The 23,349-nt window shown below is 31.9% G+C and overlaps 1 protein-coding gene across 1 annotated transcript; it reads right to left on the reverse strand.

The window, feature by feature from the left end:
- Positions 1-259: 259 nt before the first annotated feature.
- LOC140432360 (kielin/chordin-like protein) lies at positions 260-23,055 on the reverse strand. The gene is made up of 5 exons (XM_072520208.1): positions 22,888-23,055; positions 17,242-17,392; positions 7,829-8,209; positions 7,436-7,614; positions 260-2,486 (listed from the first exon to the last, which is right to left on the reverse strand). Exons 1-5 carry the CDS (start codon positions 22,900-22,902, stop codon positions 2,376-2,378), a joined length of 837 nt encoding a protein of 278 aa, XP_072376309.1. The 5' UTR covers positions 22,903-23,055; the 3' UTR covers positions 260-2,375.
- Between the last annotated feature and the right edge of the window lie 294 nt (positions 23,056-23,349).

Raw genomic sequence — 23,349 nt, forward strand, 5'->3', positions numbered from 1 at the left:
GAAAGATTCAAGGTATATCAAATTTAAGCGGTCAGTACGTAGTTCAAGACACACATTAGTTGCTAATTTCTGCTACTCATGGTAGATGGCACCTACATACTATGGGTGAGAATCATGTCTTTCAGTCTTCTAATAAGAGCTTAGTGTGGCAGAAGTAATAACTTTTAAACAGCTTTTCCTCATTACAAAAATTTGTTGCTTACAGATTGGAGGTATGGCATTTAATAAGGCATGTAATAATTACAGTAAAAAGAAAAAACTGGTTTAGGTATTTATTTCTTAGTCCTTACAAATCACAAATCATTTTAAGTTAACTTTTGGAACTTTTGTTATTACAGTTTTATTTTTATAAAATAGTTTTAAATATTTTAAGGTAATATTTAAATATACGACGTTATTTATTGCAGCTAAATTATACACAATGTTATTCTTTTTACGCTCTGCCACCATCTTCGTTGGCTGAATATCACATTTATCAATATCCTAATTCATGGACAAAGCAACTCAGAGAATATTTTTTGATATTATATCATAATATCATAAGGTAGTGAAACTAAAGACAATAAAAAATGGTAAAATAAAGCTAATGATGGATACATAGTGTACATGGAGGTGTTGATTGATGAAATATATTGTTAATTCGCTAAACATAAATATTGATAATCCAACATACTTTATTTGTATTTATTTATATTTGTAGCTTGTGGTTAAATAGATATATTTATTTGATTTTTCTTTTAGTATCTTTATCTTTGGATACACATAAAGCCGTCGGTCCCCCTGGTCTAGGGTGCATCGACACTAGTCACTTAAAACATGGTTAAAGATGTAATTGGCTCCAGAAACCAGAAAGCACCTACCCCAAAGTATCTCTTCGGCAAAAATATCATACGACATTATTATTATTAAAACTAATAAAGGATGTTAGTGGTCTAATAACTAATGTGTAGGAAATACTGATAAATTTCATTTAAGAGTGGAACTGCAAAAAGGTCAACTTTGGATCATCTTAACCACTTAAAAAAATATACTTTTAGGTTTTTAAGTACGATGAGTTTAAGAAAGTAATATGGAAATGTTTGAAAATGCTTTCAGTAGCTAGATAAGCAATATGGAAAATAGTAATGGAAGAAAGTGTTGTGTGACAAAACTAAAAATCTTAAACGGTAAACTCTAAAATATCAAATACAATGTACTGCACTACATATTCGCAAATTAAAAAAGAAATAAAACAACGAATTATTACTTGTGTGATCCAGGATAGAAACATGTAAAAAACTTTGTATGGGCTTGTGTGGGCTTCCAGGCGATGAGATCGAAGGTATGTATGGCCAGAATCAGAATTAACGAATAGTCTTCCACATTTGGACAGTCTCTTGTATAGACTACTTGTATGTGGATCGATCTCAATGTTTTTCTATCCTTGTAAGTAATTTCTTTAGAGTAGTGTAAAGCTGTTAGTGACGGTAAATCTAATGTCCATTTATCGATGTGTCTGGTCATTCGTATGTTGAATAATTGATTAGATCAGAAAACAGACTCACACAAAGCATTACGTACACGCTTCAAACCATCGCTAATCAGCCCAACACAATTCCGTTATTTTTCTTATTTATTGCACTATTTTTATTTTTGATTCAGCCAACATTAGAGACCAACTATCTTAACTTTAAAATACCCTTATTTCGAACTCAAGGTATTTCATCGCCTATTCGATGAAGAAACTGCTCAATTTGACAAAACCCGAATCAAAGAGCATCAAAGATGCATCAGATCTGGTATTTTCTCCCTATTGTTTAAAACATACTCTCTTTTTCTAAAAATTTCTTTCTGTTTAAAAATATCTACTTCTTTTTCAGCAAAATTCTTTTATCCTAACTTTGCACTAAAGCCGGTATCTCACAGAACGTGGAAAGGTGCTGTTGGCTGGTTCACGTCGGCAAAGAGAAATAGAAAAAAATAACAGTGAAAAGGAAAGAGAACATGGTTGGCACTCCATGTTGGTGCGATATTAATAAATCTTTACTTTTTGATAACTACTCCAATGGAGTAGTTAACCTCGAGATCGATGGTTTATTCCACCAGTGTTGCTGGTAAAAATTTTAGTAAATTTGTAAGGTAAGACCCGTTGATTTGAATTAACTAATAACATGTGATGACAAGCCTACATATGAGAATAAATGTATGAAATCATCATTACAAAATAAAAAAAAATTTCTACATCTTATAAGCGAAGGTAAGCGTGGATTTGTGCTTATTATCTAACGCATCCAATAGTGGATGTGTAAAATAAAAAGAAAAATCAATAAATAGAATAGAAGTAGGACCATGAATTAGGATTGTGAATTTAAATATTGTTGACAATGTCCAATTATTTATGAGACTGGTTTTCTAAACTCTAGAGAAAGATTGGTGGCTATCTGCACGCAGGACCATAGCCTTTGTCCCAAAATGTACGGTAGAACTTTGGCAACCTGAATAGATCCCTGAAAAATAAAAAAATTATTTACATTATGTAACATAATTAATTGAATATGATTATTATTTAATATTATATATGGGTTTTATATTGTTATTCAACATGTTTATACTAATCTCCACTTCACCTTAATTGGTCATTCCTTAAGTTCTCTTAGTTCTCCTTTAGGTCCCTCTCTTATGATTTTACCAATTCCTTCCCTATAGCTCATTCTAGACTTTTCTGGTCTTTCGTTATTTTCTCTATTTTATATATTCCTGTTTACTCCTATAAAGTCAATTTCTGTAGCTTTGGGCATCTTCTCCACCTTTGATTATATTGATTTTAAAAGAACGGCATTGCCATCTTCACAGATAGTCAGACAGCGCTTAAGGCACTCAGTTCTGAAGAGGACAATTTTAAGCTAGTATGAGATTATTTAGGTACCCTAAATAAACTAGGAGACCGTAGCAAGGTTAGGGTAACCTGGACACGAGGGTCATAAGGGTAATGAAAAAGCAGATAAAATGGCCAAAAGAGGCTCATTCATTGGATCGGAACCTTTCTGCAGCGTTGCAAAGGTAGTAACAAGAACAGCTACAAGAAAGTGGGTAGCACAAAAATCCCTGGAATGGTGGAGGAATTCACCAAGACAACGACGGGCGAAACAGTTCATTATACAACATTCGTGAAAATTTACAGCAGACCAAATAGCAGACCAGCAAAGGCAGGAAAACCCGTCAAAGCCATACTAGGTCTGTTAACAGGGCACTGTAAGCTGAATAAGCAGTTAAGGAAGAAACAGTAGAGCACATTTTGTGTCAATGAGACAGCCTGGCAAAGTGAACTACAGTTAAACCATTCTCTAAGGTTCTTCAGCCAGGAGATGCGTCTTCTTCCTATGCTTCTTCTTCCTTGGATCCTTCCTTGCATAATAATTCTCAGTAGCTCATATTTTTCTCCTCTGGTTATGTGACCCAAATATTCTAGTTTTCTTCTTTTTATGCTGTTCATAATTTCTAACTCCTTATTTAGACGTCGTAGTACCTCAGCATTGGTAATCCTTTGAACCCACTGAATTTTTAATATTCTTCTGTAACACCACATTTCGAACGCTTCTATTTTCCTTATGTGTTGTTTCTTCAATGTCCAAGCTTCCATTCCGTATAGTAAGATAGAAAATATGTAACATCTTAGAGCCCTCAATTTGAGATGCAACTGAAGGTCTCTGTTGGTAAGCATTGTCTTCATTTTCACAAATGCTTGCCTTGCAGTTTCAATTCGGACTTTGATTTCTCTGCTTTGGTCATTTTTGTCATCAACCCAGGTTCCCAGATATTTATATGTCTCTACTTTTTCTATTTTTTCTATTTTTTTTTAATAAGATTAAGATTTTTTTAATAAGATTAGTAGACCACAATATATCTGAAAAGTTGGAGATAGATGCAGTGGAATAGACGAAAAGTAACCTGATTGAATCTATCTATCTACTGTAGACCATAATATTTTTAACTACAGTATATATTATATATTTTTTTATTTACTGGTCACATAACACGTTATTTAAAAGACTTTTAAGTCTTTGCCAAGCTTTTATTTTTGATTCATTTTTCTCCAAGTTTTCTTGCTGTCAGATGCATAAGTATTTTGATTTGTTTCCTTTTTTCTTAAACTCTGTTCAATATATGCCTCTATCAATTTCTTTTGTTACTTGGTCATGTTATATTTGCTTTTTGATTTCTACCGTTGAATTCCAGCTCTTATTAAATTTTTGTTTCTCTGAAAGTGGTTTGTTATACACCATTCGTACTGCAGCGAATTAAAATATTGTACATTTTATTAACTATTATACAAGTACTCAAGACTTTAGCAGCTATTATCCATGTATACACTTTCCATTAACATCTGATATACTTTTTATTTGGACCTGCTATAACCAGGGTTCTTGTATTAAGGCGATATCAAACCTATATGTTACAGATATTACTTTGAATGTATCTATATTTATTTTTTTTTATTACATATAAATAAAATTTTATAACTTTGAATTAAAATTAGGTTTGTTCCAACACTACGAAAATCCGCCACGTAACTTTTTACTATACTCTTTTTCTGCCCAAAAATTTACGAAACATTTTAAAAAAATTTCAAAATATATTCAACCAAAAATTTTATTTTCTCAAGACTTTTCATTTAACTTTTTAGACCATTTTCGAAATTATTTCATTGAACAATTGTAATGTTGTCAGATGATAGGCATTAGTATCATAGCCAATGATTAATTTCAGTTCATTTTTCATGTAATCTCTCACTAACTATTCCAATTCCCTTGATGGTTGTTCGGTAACATCATATGGGAGGTATGCTGATCTGAGAACTATCTCCTTCATAATTTCTCTCTCTATGTCCTTTATCTTTACTGTCCTTTAGTCTGTGGAACAGAAACCATACCCAGTCTTCTGTGTTAAGGTCTTGATTTTGCCTCTTTAGACGGTTCCTGATGGTTTTTTTTATCAAGATCTTTCTCGGACGCGAGTGAGGACCATGGGGCGCTCGGGAATATTATTTGGATCAATTATATTTAAGTTTGCTTTCTCCCACAGACCCTCAATAGTCTTTATTATTTCACTTCGAAGATTTTTTTATATACTTGTTAATACAGTTCACCCACAGGGCTCCTTCGCTAAACGATGTTTGATGGAACTGCAGAAGTTCATTTTGACCTCCGATAGGAGCCTCATCAAGTGCTTGCTCCAGTTTGTTAATGATCAAATTTGCTTGAGCCCGATCTAGTTGAGTATCAGGATGGTATCTGTGTGCTACCACCATTCTGAATACTTTTGTCACGGTGCTTTATGACCTAGTCTGCTCGTTAGAGCATCTTGGTTTCTTAGCAACTCTACGAGGGGGGTGATGGTATTCTCCATAAGTCTCTTTTATCCTCGGGTGTTGCTGATTTGGTTTTCTTGGGATTTACTATTTTCCATGCCCCAGCAGCCATTTTTGCCTTTTTTTCTCATCTTTCGTTGTTGAGCTCTAGTGGGTGTTATCTTTTTTTTTTATTATTTAAAGGCAGCCGCATCAACCATATTGGTTATTAGCGGATGAATTTAAGGAAAACAATAATGAATTACAAATAACAAATAAATAATATACTTATATGTGGTTCAATATGTTACAGTCTCTTAAAAAATTCACAATATTTTCACTGGTACACTCACTAAAAATATCCCTTACAACTGATAGAATTTTATTAGTTAGTCTTTCAGCACTATATTTGCGACACTCCGTTAATACGTGTTTTACTGTTAACGGCACGTCACAACTCGTAAATTTTGGTTGAGGTTCCTTCTTCATGAGATATTCATGTGTGAGTTTGCTGTGTCCTAATCGGAGTCTGGTTAATATAACCTGAAGGAACCGGCTAGGGGCGTTGTTAGTCCATCGTCCAAAATTTGGTTTAATTTCTTTTAACATTGAGGATTTTTCTTCCCAACATTTAGTCCAATTACATATCAGCTTTTGTTTAAAGTACGGATTGAGATCTTCTGTTATTGGTTTTATTGTCGGTCTGATATTTGGGGAATTTGCTATTTCTCGAGCATTTTTATCAGCTAGTTCGTTTCCTTTAATGCCTATATGTGATGATACCCACACAAAGACTAATGTTTTGTTTTCCAGCTGCTGCATCGTGTTTTTAATTAATTTAGCAATCGGATTGCAAGTGTACATTTTTGACAGTATATGGAGGGAATTGATTGAGTCAGTAATAATAAGGAATTTATCTGGTTTGAATGTTTGTATGTGAATTAGAGCTCTGTATATTGCATACAATTCTCCAGTTATCACAGTGGATTCTGTGGGCAATTTGAAACTTTTTATTATGTCTCTTATAACAAATGATGACCCTACACCAGAAGTTGTTTTAGATGCATCTGTGTAAACTTGGATATATTCAGGGAAAGAAGAAAGTATTCTATTATAATTGCTTATAAATATGTGTGGGTAAGTTTCAGATTTATGATATGATGATAGTTCTAAATTTAAAGTAGGCTAAGGTATTAACCAGGGAGGTGGCGTGTTTACGTTTGCTGAATGTGTTGAGGGAAAGTTAAAAATTTCAATAGAGTTTAAAATGTTTTTGATCCTTAATTAAAATGGTAAATGTGTTCTTATATTTATATTTGATAACGATGACTGAGTAAGAAAATGGTTGTCAGGTTGTAGTGATGATTGTTTTGAAGCGTAAGATAGACTAAGTAATTTCCGTCGTTCATGTAATGATGGCTCTCCAAGTTCCTACTCGAGGCTTGCAACAGGAGTTGTTCTATAAGCTCCAGAGATTATGCGTAATGCATTGTTGTTTATAATGTCTAAGATTTTTAAATTTGACCTCGACGCTGAAGAATATGAAAATTTTAGAAAATTCAAAAATTTAATGTTATTCTACGACCACGCGGCATCTACATACAAAAATATCTAAAGTTGCATTTGTTACTCCACTATTTCTTATTTTAGAAGCAGTAATAGCGCTGACATGACCGCTACCTAGTGGTACAAATAAGGAACTAAAATCATGATCAACTGATTGTTTTGTGTATAACCTTTGCCGACAGTAAAAAATGACAGTGAAAGATTCTTCTATATGCGTTTGGTTCCACTAAGCGTTCTACTAGGTGTTCTGTTACAATCTGACTAGATGTTTGCTTTAAGCTATTAGTTTTTTAAATTTTACTGGGAGTAAAAATCATTCTTCTAGTTATTCTTCTATAATTTAAACCGTTTTTCAAATTATGCATTTTTGTTATTCTTCAGTGCGTTTCTTGCGTTTAACTTAAAATTTTTCGGAACTATGAGTATTCGTTCTAAACAGCTAAAACACTTTTCATTATATGTTTTTTTTTTTAAATTACAATCGTTGTATTTTCTATTAGGCCAAATTAAAACTTTATTTGATTTTTACTGCGCAATACTTACCAAAAACTTTTTCTTTCGTCCTGGTTCTTGTCCAAAATAAACAAGTGAATCAAAAGGAACACTGAAGTTGCCCAAATGCTTTTTCTGCTTTATTGTTTCGAATCTACTCGGATCGCAGTCCAAATCTAATCGGATAATGCCGTCCTTGGGATCAAAGGAGATTGAAAGCCAAGTCCATGCTAAAAAAGCCAAGATAAATATTAAATTTTATTTCTTTTTAAAACTATAGTTTTAAAATTTTAGACAATATGTTTTCAGAACACCGAAATTACTAGAACATACTAAATTAAAATCAAGATCAAGATCAAATGACTTAAAATCATTTAAATCAAAATCATTTTGAGAATCGCATTAGCTACACTTTACGCTGATTTGTATACAAGTAGTTATTACCTGCCATAGGAGACTTCCGATGATGCTTAGGCAACCCCCAATCAATTTGCTTGATCTTACTCATTCCCTTCAGTCTATACTTCACTGTAAGCACACCTATTCTCGAGTTTGAAATTACTTGAAACCAAGGACTTAGTCTTCCAGGAGAATTCACCGACATGAGAGTTCCCAAATTATTTTTTTGCTGTCTTATTAGAAAAATTGCTGTGAACCCTTTGGGGTTGTTCATGGATAAAGTGACGTTAGTGGCATTGGATAGAAGAACGTTTCCGTATGGTAGCCTAAATTTATATGCCGGAAAATTTCGGATTGGACCTTCTACTGAAGAAACACCTTGATCCTTTGATGAGATATTGAGCAGCTGAAGAATATCGACTTCATCTAAAACAAAAATAGTAACATAATTATTTAAAAAGTGTTTCAAATATTGAACATGGGATTGCCTAGAAATTTTGTCTCCAACGTTTTATGTAAAAATGTGATTAATAAACTTAAATTTTACTATATACCTATACCTTAAGTGAGAAGCATATAATACGCGGTTCAATAAGTTTTGCGGTTCGATAAGGAAAACACAATTTTATGGTTTAAAACGCTTTCCACGCATGAATTTTTTTAGGTATTGGAATAGATGGAAGTCACTAGGGACCAAATCTGGTGAATACGGTGAATGCAAACTTTAATTCATGGATTTTAGCCATTGTCAAAATGCTCATATGGCACGGCGATGACATTGTCCTGATAAAAAAGATTTTTTTTCTTTTGCAATCCGGATCTTTTATCACGAATTTTTTCTTTCAGCTGGTCTAAAAGGTTACAATAATTTTCAGAATTTACTCTTTTACCAGCTAATAAGTAATGCACAAACAAAATGTCATTTCGTATCCCAAAAAACTAATGCGTACACATTCTTGGCTGATTTCTGGACACAAACTCGTTTCGGAGCCTAAGAACCAGATTTACATCACCCTTTAGCCTTTGATTCAGCTTCATGTTTATAGACCCAAGTCTAATTTATAGTGATGAATCAATGTACAAAATCCACTTCATCTTTTCGAAAACGCTCTAAATATTGCTGAAAAAGTCGCATTCGAATGTTACTCTAGACACTCGGGCTATTTACCTCCCAATTTTATCGGACCAATTAAAAATTAAATTTTTTGCTCAAAATAATTACGGGAATATATAGAGAATTAAATTCAAAGTAACTTTTGTTTTATAAAATTTTTTTAGAAATTCAATAGTTTCTAGTTCTGTTTCTAGTTCTGTTTGAGCTACTTATGGCTAAAAACATCTTGAAAAAGTAAGGTTTTACCGGGTTTTCATAAATAACTCAAAAAATGTGTCTTTGATCGAAAAAGTATGCAATAACAAGTAACAAAAATGAAGCCCATAAAAAAATAATGAGATTAATTTTTTATAAGATATTCTGTACATAATACAAAGTGAGATATGGTCGTTTAAAGAAGACATTTTTTGCAAATATTTGGATCAATGTATTTAACGTTAAATTGTAAGAAAAAAATTGATTTTTTGGGAGTAAAGATATAAAAGTTTTTTATAGTATATGAAAAGACCTTTAAAATGAGCATTACAAAAAGCCATTTGCATGTGAACTGAGTAAGTTACAGCTCGTTAAAGATGGATTTTTTCAATATTTTACCGAAAAAAGGGCAGTATAATTAACCTAATATCCACTGGAACCAAAATTAATTGTTTTTATTTTACATTACATTTTATTTGTGTTTTTCGTCATTATATCCAGGAGTCTGACTGATATAAAATGCACTATTTGGAAATAAATTATATCGTCTATTTTCAAAATTACTAAAAATTTTTCTTTTTTCCAAAATAATTTAAAAACTGTAATGTATACGTAAAAAATGATACAGCACAAAAATGTAGTTCTTTTTTCAATAAATATTCTCGTTTTTATATCGTTTAAATAAAGATATCACCGATTAAAATGTATGTCTTGGTGTGAACACCCACTGTTTTGAGTGCTTCAAACCTTAATTTTTCAATATTGAAAGGTAGTTTGGCTTTCCAATAAACCTAGCTTTGTAGCCCTTAAAATTGCCTTTCGAATGACTATGTAAACATACATCAAAGCTTGAAAATTAATTGACTTATTGAAGAAAAATCAATGATATTTTTGGGAGATAATTTTGGAGAGTGAAAAATATATGTATTTTGGAGCTCTCACATATCTAAAATAAGTATAATAGTTTTGTAGATGAATATCTCGTTATATTGAGTGCTTTCTACTGTTATTAGTTCAAGGGGTAGTTTCTAAGGGTTAAAAAAGTTGCAACGAAAGAAATAATGTTAGGTAAATAAGTTTAGGATTTTAATGTGTACAGAACTATTTTTAAGAAATATCGTTTCATAAGCAAAGAATGAATTTTTAGTTATCTAAATGGAAAATTAAAACATTTTAAACTATAAATAGGTTTTTAAGTATTTTTTTCCAAAAAAATTTTAAACTAATAAAACATCATTTCACAAGCGACGAATGAATTGTTGTGAATGATCTTATTGATTTTAATTCATATGTTAAGCATTTTACATCGTAAAAAATTATTTTTTAACTTTACTGGCGTCATAAGCGGTGGTTTTTTTTGATTCGTTCATTTTTAATCGGTAAACATTTCTATTAAAGTACAAATTTTCATTGAATATGTTTATTTTACTTAATTCAATTAGATTTTAATGCATAAAACATGCATGCATTTTATTTTCATGTGAGAAAATACCAATATTCCACCCAAGATTAAACATACGCAGAGGGCACTTCAAATGGACTGGTCGAAGTTCCTTTGTAAGGCACCATGGGAATGAATAAAAGGCCATAGTTTTCCAGGCCCTTCCTTCCTATATGGTGATATGGCGACCAACAAATAACACGAGCATGCGATCCAGGCTCCCATTGAGATACGCTACAAGCTCCACACCAGCAGCTAACGGTATGGTCGAACTATTCTGCAGTTCCTAACACTGTCCAGTGCCGGAGGTTTCAGCTATCGAGAAGTCACCGAAGCCACCAGTCCCAGAAGCCACTGAGGCTAACGGAGTAGCCGCGGAGTCACTCCTTGCCCTACTGCATGTGGTACGTACACCACGTAGGCGCAGGCATTTAACAGATAAGCGTAACGAGGCGACGAACTCTGGACAAAAGAACTAGGTTAAGAACATCATTGCGGTTTATAAAGAAAAGCAATATTATAAATGAAGTTCGTAAAACTGCTGATAGAAAAATTTGGAGACCTTGGTGGAGGTTGTAAGACAGAGTAATAGTGAAATATTAGTAAAATTTATGCTTAATAGAAAACTATTTATTGATCATAAAAAGAAATGCTTTCTAGAATCAATTTGGAGAATTGCTTATTATTCCAACATAGACAAAAGTAATAATTCGATACTTAAAGGTCTAGGTTTTGAAACGAGAATGATGCTAAAGCAGAACTAGCAATAGCATCGATTTGGCAATTAATAACACATTTTTTCAAAATAAAGAAAGTGCCACACAAAATGACATAGGTACATAGCGACTGTAAGATACTTATGTTTGATTTCCAATATTATTCGAAATACCCGAAAAGACCTAGTTTCTCGCTACCCAAACTACTTATCCTTAATGATTGAGTAATTTACCCCAAACACTAAATAGTTTACCTGGTTTACATCAATTACCGAAATCATTTTGTTTATTCAACTGAATAAATCATTTAGTTTTAAGTATGCTTATGTAATTTCAAGCGAGATTTTTTGATTATAAAAGAAACCGCTGAGATCTCACTATGGTTTAATGCACATTGCACATTAGCTATAAATTTTATAACTCTCATACTGAGTATTTACATTTCTGTAAAAGTTATTAGGTCAAATTTACTATTTACGATTAAGTTTATAACAAATTGATATCGAAAATCATTTTTAAAATATTACTTCTCCTAAAACTGACCTTTCACTGATTAATAGGATATTCTATTTTTTTTTTATCAGTGATGTGGCACACTTTTAATTTATTCTACCTGCGGCGATACAAGTATATTTGTTACAGTGATTACACCCTCTCAAACCTGTTCGTACAGATCATAGGAAGCAAAGAACTTTTCTAGTACAGAACAAACTTGTTCTGCTTGCTCTGAAGGTCCAGTATTTATCTAAGCAACTCCTGGATGTATAGCATATATCTGATTGTTTACCTTTGGCTTTTACTATAACTTCAGCAATGCTTCCGTGTTAAAATTAGCGCTATATCGACTTAACTCAAACAGCTTTTTTCATGTTTTTTTAAATTTCAGTTTTTCATTATTTTCCTTTCTTTTTTGGCTTTCGTGAGAAGTCAGCCTTTATTCTTTTTATTTAATTGTTTGATATTTTTAACTATAACCATTTATATTAACTGATTAACTGATTTGATTTTGGTATAACAAGGAAATTGATAAAGCTAGTTCAAGCCACTATGACTCACATGGAAGCGCAACTTCTAGTCCAAAACCAATCGATAGATCCCATCCAGATAACTATAATGTTTAATATAGTTTAACAATTTAATATATGTATGGAATATGGAATTGGTGATTATCAAAATGGATTCAGACCAAATAGAGCCACTACAGATAACATATTCATACTAAGAACGATACAAGAAAAAGCTTATGAATACGACATAGACCTATATAATATGTATATAGACTTTAAACAAGCTTTTGATAGTGTGAAAAGAGACAGAATGCTGGAAGACCTTTGTAATCTAGGTATACCTAAGAAATACATCAGCCTCATAAAAATGACGTTGCAGAGTTCAAAAGCCGCAGTAAGAGTAGATGGAGAACTGACTCCCCTGTTTAACATCAACATGGGAGTAAGACAGGGAGATGCCCTATCAACCATGCTATTCAACCTAGTTCTTGAGGCAGTCATCAGAACAACCAATATAACCGGCCATATAAACACCAAATCAGTACAAATTACTGCATATGCAGACGATGTAGCCATCATTAGTAGGAATAAGCCACGACTAATGGAAGTGTTCAAACAAATTGATCCTGAAGCAAGAAAAAGAGGTCTCAAAATAAACGAAGCAAAAACGAAGTATATGACAGTCAAAAGAATAACTGACAATGAAAATAATATCACAATAGACAACTATACTATCGAACGAGTGGATGCCTTTACATATCTCGGCACAGAAATCAATCAGAAGAACTCCGTAAGTAGCGAAATTAATGCACGTATTTCCAGCGGGAATCGTACATACTATACTAATAAAAGATTGATGACATCGAAATTATTAGACAAAAGAACCAAAATGACTATCTACAGAACACTGATTAGACCCGTAGTAACCTATGGATGTGAAACTTGGGTAATGACGAAAAAAGATGAAGCCCAACTCAGGACATTCGAGAGAAAAATATTGAGGAAAGTATATGGCCCGGTACAAGAGGAAGATGGCACATGGAGAATCAGGAGAAACGACGAGGTTAATGAGTTAAATGAAGGTTATGACATTGTAAGATTTGTGAAAAGTCAAAGACTGTCATGGCTGAGACATGTGCAGAGACAAAACGATGCAAAAACAACAAAGAAAATGTTACAATGGAAGCCCATAGAGAGGCGAAAAAAAGGAAGGCCCAGAACGGGATGGTTGGATGACGTGGAAGACGACCTGAAAACAATGAACATAAGACAATGGAGAAGAAGGGCACAAGAGAGATCTGAATGGAAGGACATAGCCAGACAGGCAAAGACCCATCCAGGGTTATGATGCCAAAAGAAGAAGAATGGAATATGGTATAAGAAAAATATCTGTAAACCCAAAAAATATATTGTTTAATAAGTCCAAGTAGACTGTGACGTACACAGATGATGTAAAGTAATAGGACAAACCGTAATAAACATCACAGAACTTTATATGTAGCTTGAAAAAAATGGGAAACAGGGCTAGCCGTCAACTTAAATAAAACTTAAGCCCTAATACAAGCAAGGAAACAACCAAATTTGCAAAACTTGACAATAGACGACGCAAATTAATATTAAAGTAGTTATAATAGAAATATGCTTTATAGTCACTGAAAATTTTTAGTTTAATAGTTTTTGTTTCAAAATATAATATAGATTTCTTTTTAAGTTAGTGGAAGGGATCGGTAAATAAACATCAAAGGGAGAATTTTTGCTGGAGTAGTCAAGACTAGGTCTTGCCATAAAAACATTGAGGTCTTCAGGCGATACTGGTATCAATAGTAAAAAAAATTTTTTAAAAAAGGAAAAGTAGATGACTCAAAAGTAGATGACTTATGGTACTCCACATATCTATTTTGACTATAATATTATAGGGTCCGTATCGTTCGCTCTAACCAGTTGTTTCTTATTCTTCAAGTAAGACTGGAACCATAAAGAATTACCACAAATTCCGTAGAGATTTAGTTTTCTTTATTAAAATGTCATGATTTACACAATCAAAAGCTTTGATATAGTCACAAAAAACAGTGGCAGTGTAAAGATTATTGATCAGTGCTTGGTAAACCCGATGTAGCACGGAAAACATAGCATCACTGGTACATTTATTAGATAAGAAGACGAACTCATTTTGTAATAAATTTTGTTTTTATCGAGAAAGGACATTAGTCTGGCTTTTATCAGTTTCTCAATAATTTTGAATAGTACCGGTAAGGAAATAGGTCTATAGTTGCATACATTACATCTTTGACCACCCTTATGAAGAGAAATAATAATGGCTGTCTTTAAGCATACTGGAGATGTACCTTTTTTTAGAGGAATTATTAATTATTTAGACCAGGACTTCCTACGCATTTTTGGGAGATTTGAGAACATTTTTATGGATAGTTTATTAGCGCTGCAGGAAGATTTGCTCTTGATACCATTGATTGTTTGGATTAGTTCAGATTTATTAACTGGTCTTATAAAAAATGAATTCGAGACCTTTTTGAAATTGGGGAGATAGAAAATGGGATTTTGTTGGCAAAATAGTTGATGTTATATTTTTACTCACATCAACGAAGTATTCATTTAGATTTTCAGGGTTTGGAAGGGAAAATGTTTGAGCTGTGTTAGTTTTATTTCGAAGAGATGGTTTAATATTGAGTAAGTTTCCTTTGCAACACTTTTAGCACTTTCCAGACCATTTTGATAGTATGCTTTTTCAGTTATTTTGATTAATTTTAGACAGGTTACTCTATATTTAGTGATATATTCAGTGACAGAGATGTTGCTAAATAATCACTGGAATTATAGTCCACGTTTACAGAAGAAAAGTACTACCCAGAAGTCAATCATAAATTTTGAAATTTACAAAAGTTCTGAGCGGAAAAGATCCTACTTCAACATCGGGTTTTCGAGGAGGGTTTGCTGAGAGTGTTAAACTTGGTGGATAATGCTTCATGATCAGATAGTTCCACATTAATAATTGTAGAGCGAACATAAAGTGAGAAATCTGACAATATAATCAATTATGGTAGTTGTTGTTTTAATTGTTCTTGTAGGAGAATTAACGTGTATTGTGAGACCATGCAATTCAAATATATTATTAACCAAAAACGTATTTTTTTTAATGGCCTTGGAATAGCCAATTGACCAGAGTATTTTGTAATTTGTATTCACAGAACAACAATCAGAGTTCGAGTTAGTACTAAATGTGAGTTAAAAGTAAATTAAATAATTGACTTGTTTTGACTGTTCTTTTTTTTGTTTGTTTGTGATTTTTTTTTTATTTTTATTTTGATTTTTATTTTGTTTTTATTATTTCCTTATATTACTTTTTTATATTGTATATAATATTTATATATATTTTTATTTTGTTTTGGTCATCTTTTATAATAATTTTGTTTTACATATTTTTTTTATTTATTTATTTTTTTTGTTTCTTTTTTTTCCATTTTTTTCATTTTTTCGTATTAAAAGGTTTATTACATGATTGGTGTGTTCGCAAATTGCTTACAAGTTTCATCTTAATTCTATGGTTAGTACATTATATTGTTTAAAGTTTATATTTACAATTTCGTATTAACTGATAAATACAATTAAAGATTTCTATGTTTCCAGAGAAAATTAATTCATTTACGTGAAATGGGAAACAGCCATTTAGTTTTCGTAAGTTTTCATAAAAACATGTAATATTTCCTTGTTGGTTTACACATTCTAATAGGATATGTGTTAAATCTCCATATTTATTACAAGTACAGTTTGAAGTGTCTGCTAGATTCATTTTGTACATTCTTGAAGGTGTTAGAGCATGATTTGACCTTAGCCTATTAATAGTTTTAATAAAACTTCTGTTGGACTCTGAATAAAACCACCTTTTTTTAAGAAGTGTGGGTTGCCAATATTTAAATGTTGACTGTCTTTCGGATTCCGTATAATTGGCTTGCCATTTTAATTCGAGGCGATGTTTGCGACATACATCTATATCTATGTAGAATATTGTTGTATATGGTTTCTCCGCTTGATAATGCTTCTTTTGTCAAAGCATCTACTATTATATTACCCTTTATCCCAGAAGGGCGTTTGATCCATGCGATAATAACTTCTCCTCCGAGCTTTGAAACCTCGTAGTACAATTTTAAAATCTCTATATCAAGATGAGTCAATTGCTTGGATTTATTTGTTACACATAATCTTTCTACTGCACTTTTACTGTCTGTAAATATTACACAGTTCTTCATTTCCTTTGTCAAAGCGTGAGAAAGAGCAAACTTTAAACCAAGGACGTAATTAATATTAAAAGCACCGAATAAAATTTTTCTGCTTTTTTGGGCAGGTTGTCTAACAAATTTAGCAGGTTCTGAAAACATAGTTCTTTGAAAAAGTCAAGTGATCTATAAATGCAAAGAATGTAAAGATTATGATTCTTATTATAAACTAAGGAAAACTCAAAGAAGGTTTCACTCAACAGAAAGTCTATAAGGGATGCTTATAAAAGGGATGCTTGGAGGCGGATGCTGGGCTGTAGCGCCATAGGAGAGAGATTTGATTTTTACATAAGCATAAAGAATATATACTTTAGTAATACTTTTAACAAATCTGTATTTGGTTATTTATATTAATTATTTCTACATATTTCTGAGTGAGGATTCCTCGTAACTCAGTTTCGTAACTAACTTTTCGTTTCAATTCTATAAAATTTTTTCGTCGGTGTCTGATGTATCTGTGTAATTTAAAATATATTCTATTATTTATTATATTCTAGGCTGAATTGCTAAGTCTCAGTCGCGTGTCATTTTGAACTATGTAATATACATCAATTTCCTATTAATTTGCCGATTTGATCGGAGCACACTTTTAACACAATTTTCGCATCTATTAGGACCGTACTTTCGCTTCAATAATTAAATAGTTAGTCTTTAAGTCATACTAAAAAAATTATTACATACATGGATATAACTCACCTTGAATTGCACTTGCTGGATACTTTGCATGCTTTTGATAAACATGACCATCATCAATTTCATTTTCTGAGGTATCAATAGCAAAAACAAAATTCAGATAAATGAGACAGAGCAATGGCGTGTATTTTATTATAGACGACATCTTGGGTAGCTAAAATCAAAGAAGAGACCATACTAAATATGTAACAGAGATAAATGATATATTTATCTTTAAATCTTAATGTGTTAATGGCCCTTAAATAAATAAATAAAATATCTAAATATATTTATTTATTCAAAAAGCAATAAAACATACTACAGTTTTAGCAAATATGACGCATCATTTATTTAACTACATTATCCTCTATTTTAATTAGACTACAAATTTAATATACGATTTTGGCTGTCCTATTAAACCTGAAAAACAAAACAACTCGAGCAATAAACTCGTAAGATTTACTGGAAAAAGATTTTCGCAATCTTTCAATATCTTGCTCCAAATATCTTACTCTCTCATCTAACATCGCCAAGAGTTTCTAATTTACGCTCTTTGATTGTGGTAATAATCTAGCAGTCCTTGCCTATTCTACGTTAGTCACACGATCCACCCATAAAATTGTTAAAATGCTTCTGTAAAACCATATCTTGACGGCCTCGAGCTTTCCTAAAGAAGCTTCATAAAGTATCTAAGCCTCTACTGCGTATAATAACAGAAAATATTTAGTAGGTATCTGATGATTGAGATTTATGTACCAAATGATAAGTCATCACTTCTAAAAAGAGACTTCATATTTACGAACGCTAACCTTGGTTTTTCTATGCGTTACTTTATTTCAGTAGAGTGGTTCCACTAGCTGTTTATATTGGCACTAAGGTATGTGTAGCTCTTTAACCTATCAATTGGCTCTTGGTTAAATGAAAGCCATGTACATAATATTTCGCGGGTACTGACTACCACGCACTTTATTTTTTTCGTATTAAGATCCAGTCCATATTCTCTACTTATATCGGTTATGAAAACCGTTTTTTAAGCTATCTGAAAAAATTACTGCGTCGTCTATGAATCTGCATAGCTAATGTTGTTAAGAAGCACTTCGTTGACTTTTAGGCCCTCCTGAAGTTCTTCTAATGCTTGATTGAAGATATGTTCAGAGTTCATGTTAAATAAGACCGGAGACAGAATGCATCCTTGTCTCACTCCTTTATCTATGGAGATTGCCTCCGTTAACTAGTCAACTACTTTAATGTTGACAGTTTGGTTGAAATATACATTTTATATACTATTTAAATGGGAATAAGCCACAATTAAAGGTTAAATAGCTTCAGAACAACATTGTATATGATTCTCTTCGCTTCTTTGAAGATGGTTATGAGCTTATTTTACCTTATCAAATGCTAGTCGATAAGAAAAATGTATGCGCACAGTTGACGTCTTTGCACCTCTGCGTAAGACATAGGCGTGGACACAGCGGGTGCCGTGGAACCCTCGATAACTTTCGAGAGGTGCAAAAATTGGGATTGTACACTTCTACAAACAACTAATATTTGAACATTTTGAGTAATATTAAATAAACGAGATCTTTTTCTTCATATGCTAATGGCAATATAAGCCTTTGTGGGTCTTGGCATGCTTAACAACGTTCTTCCATTCTGTCCTGTCGGATACTATCCTTCGCCACTGCCTGATGTTCATGGTTTTAATATCTTCCTGTACATCGTCTATTCAACTTTTAGAGGCCTTCCTCTTGTTCTATTTTCTTGGAGTTTCCAACTCTGGATTACTTTTATGTGGCGATTATCTGGCATTCTTTCTAAGTGGCTAAGTTAAGTCTTTGTGAGTTTACAAATCTAACGATATCTGCGCTCTGCATTCATTCATCCAGCTCATGGTTAATTTTTATTCTCTACGAACTATCGCTACAATAGGTTAGTGCAAATATCTTTTGATTTTCATCAGTGGTTAAAAGGGTCCACGTTTCACATGCATATGTGACTACTGATCTAATTACTTTTTTGTAATTACTAAGTAATTACTAAAGACTGTAGACTCTATAGACTGTATTACTAATTACTGTAGACTCTTCTAAGCTTAGACTCACGATTCACCAAATTACTTTTCATGAAGTCTATGTGTCCATGAAAGCACTTATTATCGATAGGAATCCATGCTTGTATCTCTTGACTGATGTTGTTGCTGTGATTTACTATTGAGGCTGTCTACCGTTAGATTTTCATGTCGATTCGACTTTGCGCACTCCATATATTTTGTTTTCCTTTCATTTATTTTTAGATCAAACGCAGAGGCTTCCTATTTCAAATCTATAGCTTTTTCAGTTAATACTCTTCTAGTGCAGCTTATTATGACAACATCATCCTTCATGTGGGCATATTTGAGTGGAACTTCTAGTCGTTACAGCCGTTCATATTTAGTTTTCTCATAATAGTTTCCAAAATTAGATTAAAAAGTTTTGTTGATAAAACATTAGCTTATCCAACTCCATTTTCAATATGAAATGCCTCTGTCATATCTTCATCTATTCTCACCATGGCATTGGAACCACAAAGTCATTTGTATAAGTTTCCTAACATGGATAGTTGTTTTAACATTTTTTGTCTACCTACTACATCAAACCCCTGTTTGAATATGTATTTGGTCTATAGTTGACCTTTTTGGTGTGAAACCAAATTAGTATTGACCAATTATTTGTTCGGAAAATTATTCAAGACGGCTATAGATAATTCCTGATGCTGTTCCTGCACTGTTATATCCCTATAATTTTCGCAGACTGGTTTGTCTTCCACCTTGTACATAGAAAATATGATTCTTACTTTCTAATCCTCTGGGATAACTTCTAGTGTCCATATGCGGCAGATTAGTTTTTGGATACGCTTCCATAGCACACATTACAGAATGTCCATAATTTTTTATCAGTTCTGCAGTTATTCCATCTGTGCCAGGCGCTTTGTTATTTTTCGGATGTTTTTTGACCTATGTATATAGTTTCTTTCAATGTTGGTAACTCAAGTATTTGTTCTGCTGTGTGATGAATTATTTCTGTTTCTTGGTTTTGTTCTTTTTCTGGGTGTGAGAGCTCTTGAAAATGCTCCTTCCACCTTTTCATAAGTTCCTCTTTCTAGTTGATAATTGCCCCGTTTTTGTTCTTGCATACTGTTCGTTATGTGTATTGCTTGGTTTCCTTGTAAAATTTCCTATTTTTTCTTTTTCTTCTGTTATTATAATCTTATTTTATTGTACTTTTCTATTTAATATAATGGTGTTAAGCGGAAGGCAATAGAAGATTTGTGTGAAAAACCATAGAAGTTGATACACAGCAAAATTAAACGAACTAGCACTGAAAGTCTTGCTGTAAAAGATAAAAAAAAATAATTCTTTGATAAAAAATTGATAAAAAAAATAATTCTAATTGCAAAAAACAAGTTATTCCCAAAATTCCAAAGCGCGTGCAGAAAGTGCATGACTCAATAAACTCCGTGGAAGTGACAACCGATCAAAAAGAACAATTTTTATTAAAAAGTGATCCGGTACAAGAGTTTGTTGGTTTTCTTGTGTATACAATTTAACATTTTTAAGTAAATTAGAAGCAATTTATGTTAATGGAACTTTTAAACACTGCATACATTTTTTACTTAACTGCTTACAGTTCACGGATTCACAAATGGACACATTTGTGTGTCGTTTACATTCTTTTTGGTTTCAAATAAGTTAGCAAATTGATATGTGACCTTAAATTGTTTAAAGACGGCGTATCAAAAATTGAACCTAAATTTTAGTCCCAAAATTGTGTATCCTGTAAGTGAAGTGTTTCCATCTGCGAAAACAAAAGGGTGTAGATTTTATCTACGACACTCATAGTGGAGAAAAATTTACAAAGTTGGACTGGATACTAAGTATTCAGGGAACAATGACGTCGGACTATCTAATTTCACTAGGCATCTAATTTCACTAGATATATGTTTGGTCTACCTTTCTTAGATCCATTAGACGTAGGTGTTTTGCTTTAGACTTTAGTAAGATATTACCAGCACATCACCAAGCTGTACAACAATTTACTGACTACTTGGTGGACAACTATTTTTCTGAAGAGGCATAATATAGTTCAGTTTTGTAGAAGTTTTAAAAGATATTCAAATTGACACATATAAAAATACGAAGATTTGTGAAACCAAAAAAAGTGTACCGAAAATTACATCAAGAGCGTCAAAAATTTGTTGTCACAAAATAGTGCAATTAAAGCAAAATAAAATTAGTAGACCTAATTTGTCTTATTTATAGCAAAATAAATTCCTTGTTTTTATATTTGTTTAATTTCATAAAAGTAGAGGATATCCTGGATGTTTTAACACTTGTATTGCTTTGTCTCATATATTTTCAAATTAGCACAAATCATTTCAGTAATTTAAAAAAATAAAATTAATAACTACAAGTGGGTTGTTGCCACTCAGTAATGTCAATTGTAAGAAAATAATTACATATATCACAATAATTTTGCTGATCACAATTTCTAATAAAATTTCTAAATCAATCACTAACATTTTTTAAAATAGGGACAAAAATGAAGCGAATATAATCTAATCTAAATAATCTAATTCCACTGTCTCGTGTATAAATATGTAACAATCAATATTTTATATAATTTCTATATACAATACAAGTACAAAAGTCCCAATTTTGCCGAGATCAATTTTCCTAGAACTTAGATAAATACTTAATTAGCTTTACCATGGGAGCTAACTAGTATACCGTCTTCGGAGTAAACTAGTATACAATTAAAAGGGTTTTTTGACATCGGGAGCGAACTAATGTGCTGCGAAATTTTTAAGACGTTTGAAAGAAATTACGAATATAGGAATCTTCTACATTTAATTGTTCTTCTATGTTATTTACCAAACTCTCGGTATACATACGTTTATGTTCTCGTCTAATATAAATAGATTTGTGTTATTCAAATCATTTTAAATGTAATGTATCCACAATTTAATGGTGGAAGTTTTAAAACTTGTTCATATTTTTAAGGAAGCTCTACAAATCTTGTCTACTCTACATCTTCTAGATTTTCTTTCAAGAGGTGCTCCCGCAACTACTCAAATCTTGTCCATAAAAACTAATCTCGTGGATAGAGCACGTTATTCTCTATAAATTTTCTTCAAAGCTCAGTTGCTTAGGACTAAGGATATACGGCTTCGACTGTCTTCTCTTTTAAATTTAAATTACAAAAATATGAAATTCGATCAGATTTGGGATAAATTTTGCTTTTAAATTATAGTTTAATAATTTTATTTCATACATTGTGTTTAAAATACTAAGTAGAGATGTTCAAATTTGCAAAATATATTATTTTTTATTTTAATTAATTAATTAATTTTTTATTTTTATTTTAATTAATTTTTTCCGGAATTCTTAGTAATTTAAATATAATTCAGTAGGTATGGAAGGTGATAAAATTGTAACGAAATCGTTAATAAGTGCCGGTAAAAATTGGGATACAATATTAAAAAAGGGAACACTGAAATATATTCCAAACAATAGAACTATTATACTTTAAATATCAATATCATAAATAAAACTCTTCTTTTGTTCCAATTATGTAGTTTTTCACAATTTTATTTAACAAAATAAAGATTTTATAGAGAATCACAACTACTTACTGTTAATATTATCATTATTCACTATTAATACAAAACATTTCCGATGTTTACAAACAAACAAACAAGAATAAACTGTATACTACTTTAAATTTATAAATTAAATAACGTTTCGTAATTGGAACAATCGCAAATTATGTTCACGGTTGGTGGTCAGTTACGGTGGAACAGGTTTTGCGCGTGCGTCATTGTATCGACCTGTTTTGACAGCAATATTGAGACGAATGTACTGTTGCAGATTTCTTGTGATAGATTAAAATACCAGGGAAACAAAAAAATCGATTAAACAAAAGAATGGCTTTGATTGTATTTAGACTATAAAGGGTTAAATAGACATGAACTCTATCACTTCCTTATAAAATAAAACTTTTTTTACGTACTTTCTGAAGATAAATTTCGGGTCTACGTAGTATACGAGGTACGTCATATTATTCTATCTTATACTGGATTCTATTCCAATGGAAA

Source organism: Diabrotica undecimpunctata, chromosome 1, assembly GCF_040954645.1.
Source record: "Diabrotica undecimpunctata isolate CICGRU chromosome 1, icDiaUnde3, whole genome shotgun sequence".
In the NCBI taxonomy this organism is placed as follows: domain Eukaryota; kingdom Metazoa; phylum Arthropoda; class Insecta; order Coleoptera; family Chrysomelidae; genus Diabrotica; species Diabrotica undecimpunctata.

What these genes read in the sequence shown, in the direction of transcription:
- LOC140432360 (XM_072520208.1), bottom strand. An exon ending in TCCAGCAAGTGCAATTCAAG is followed by an intron (nt 8,210 to 17,241) that starts GTGAGTTATATC and finishes TTTTTGTTTTAG; the next exon opens with ATGAAGTCGATATTCTTCAG. An exon ending in GACGAAAGAAAAAGTTTTTG is followed by an intron (nt 2,487 to 7,435) that starts GTAAGTATTGCG and finishes TTTATTTTTCAG; the next exon opens with GGATCTATTCAGGTTGCCAA.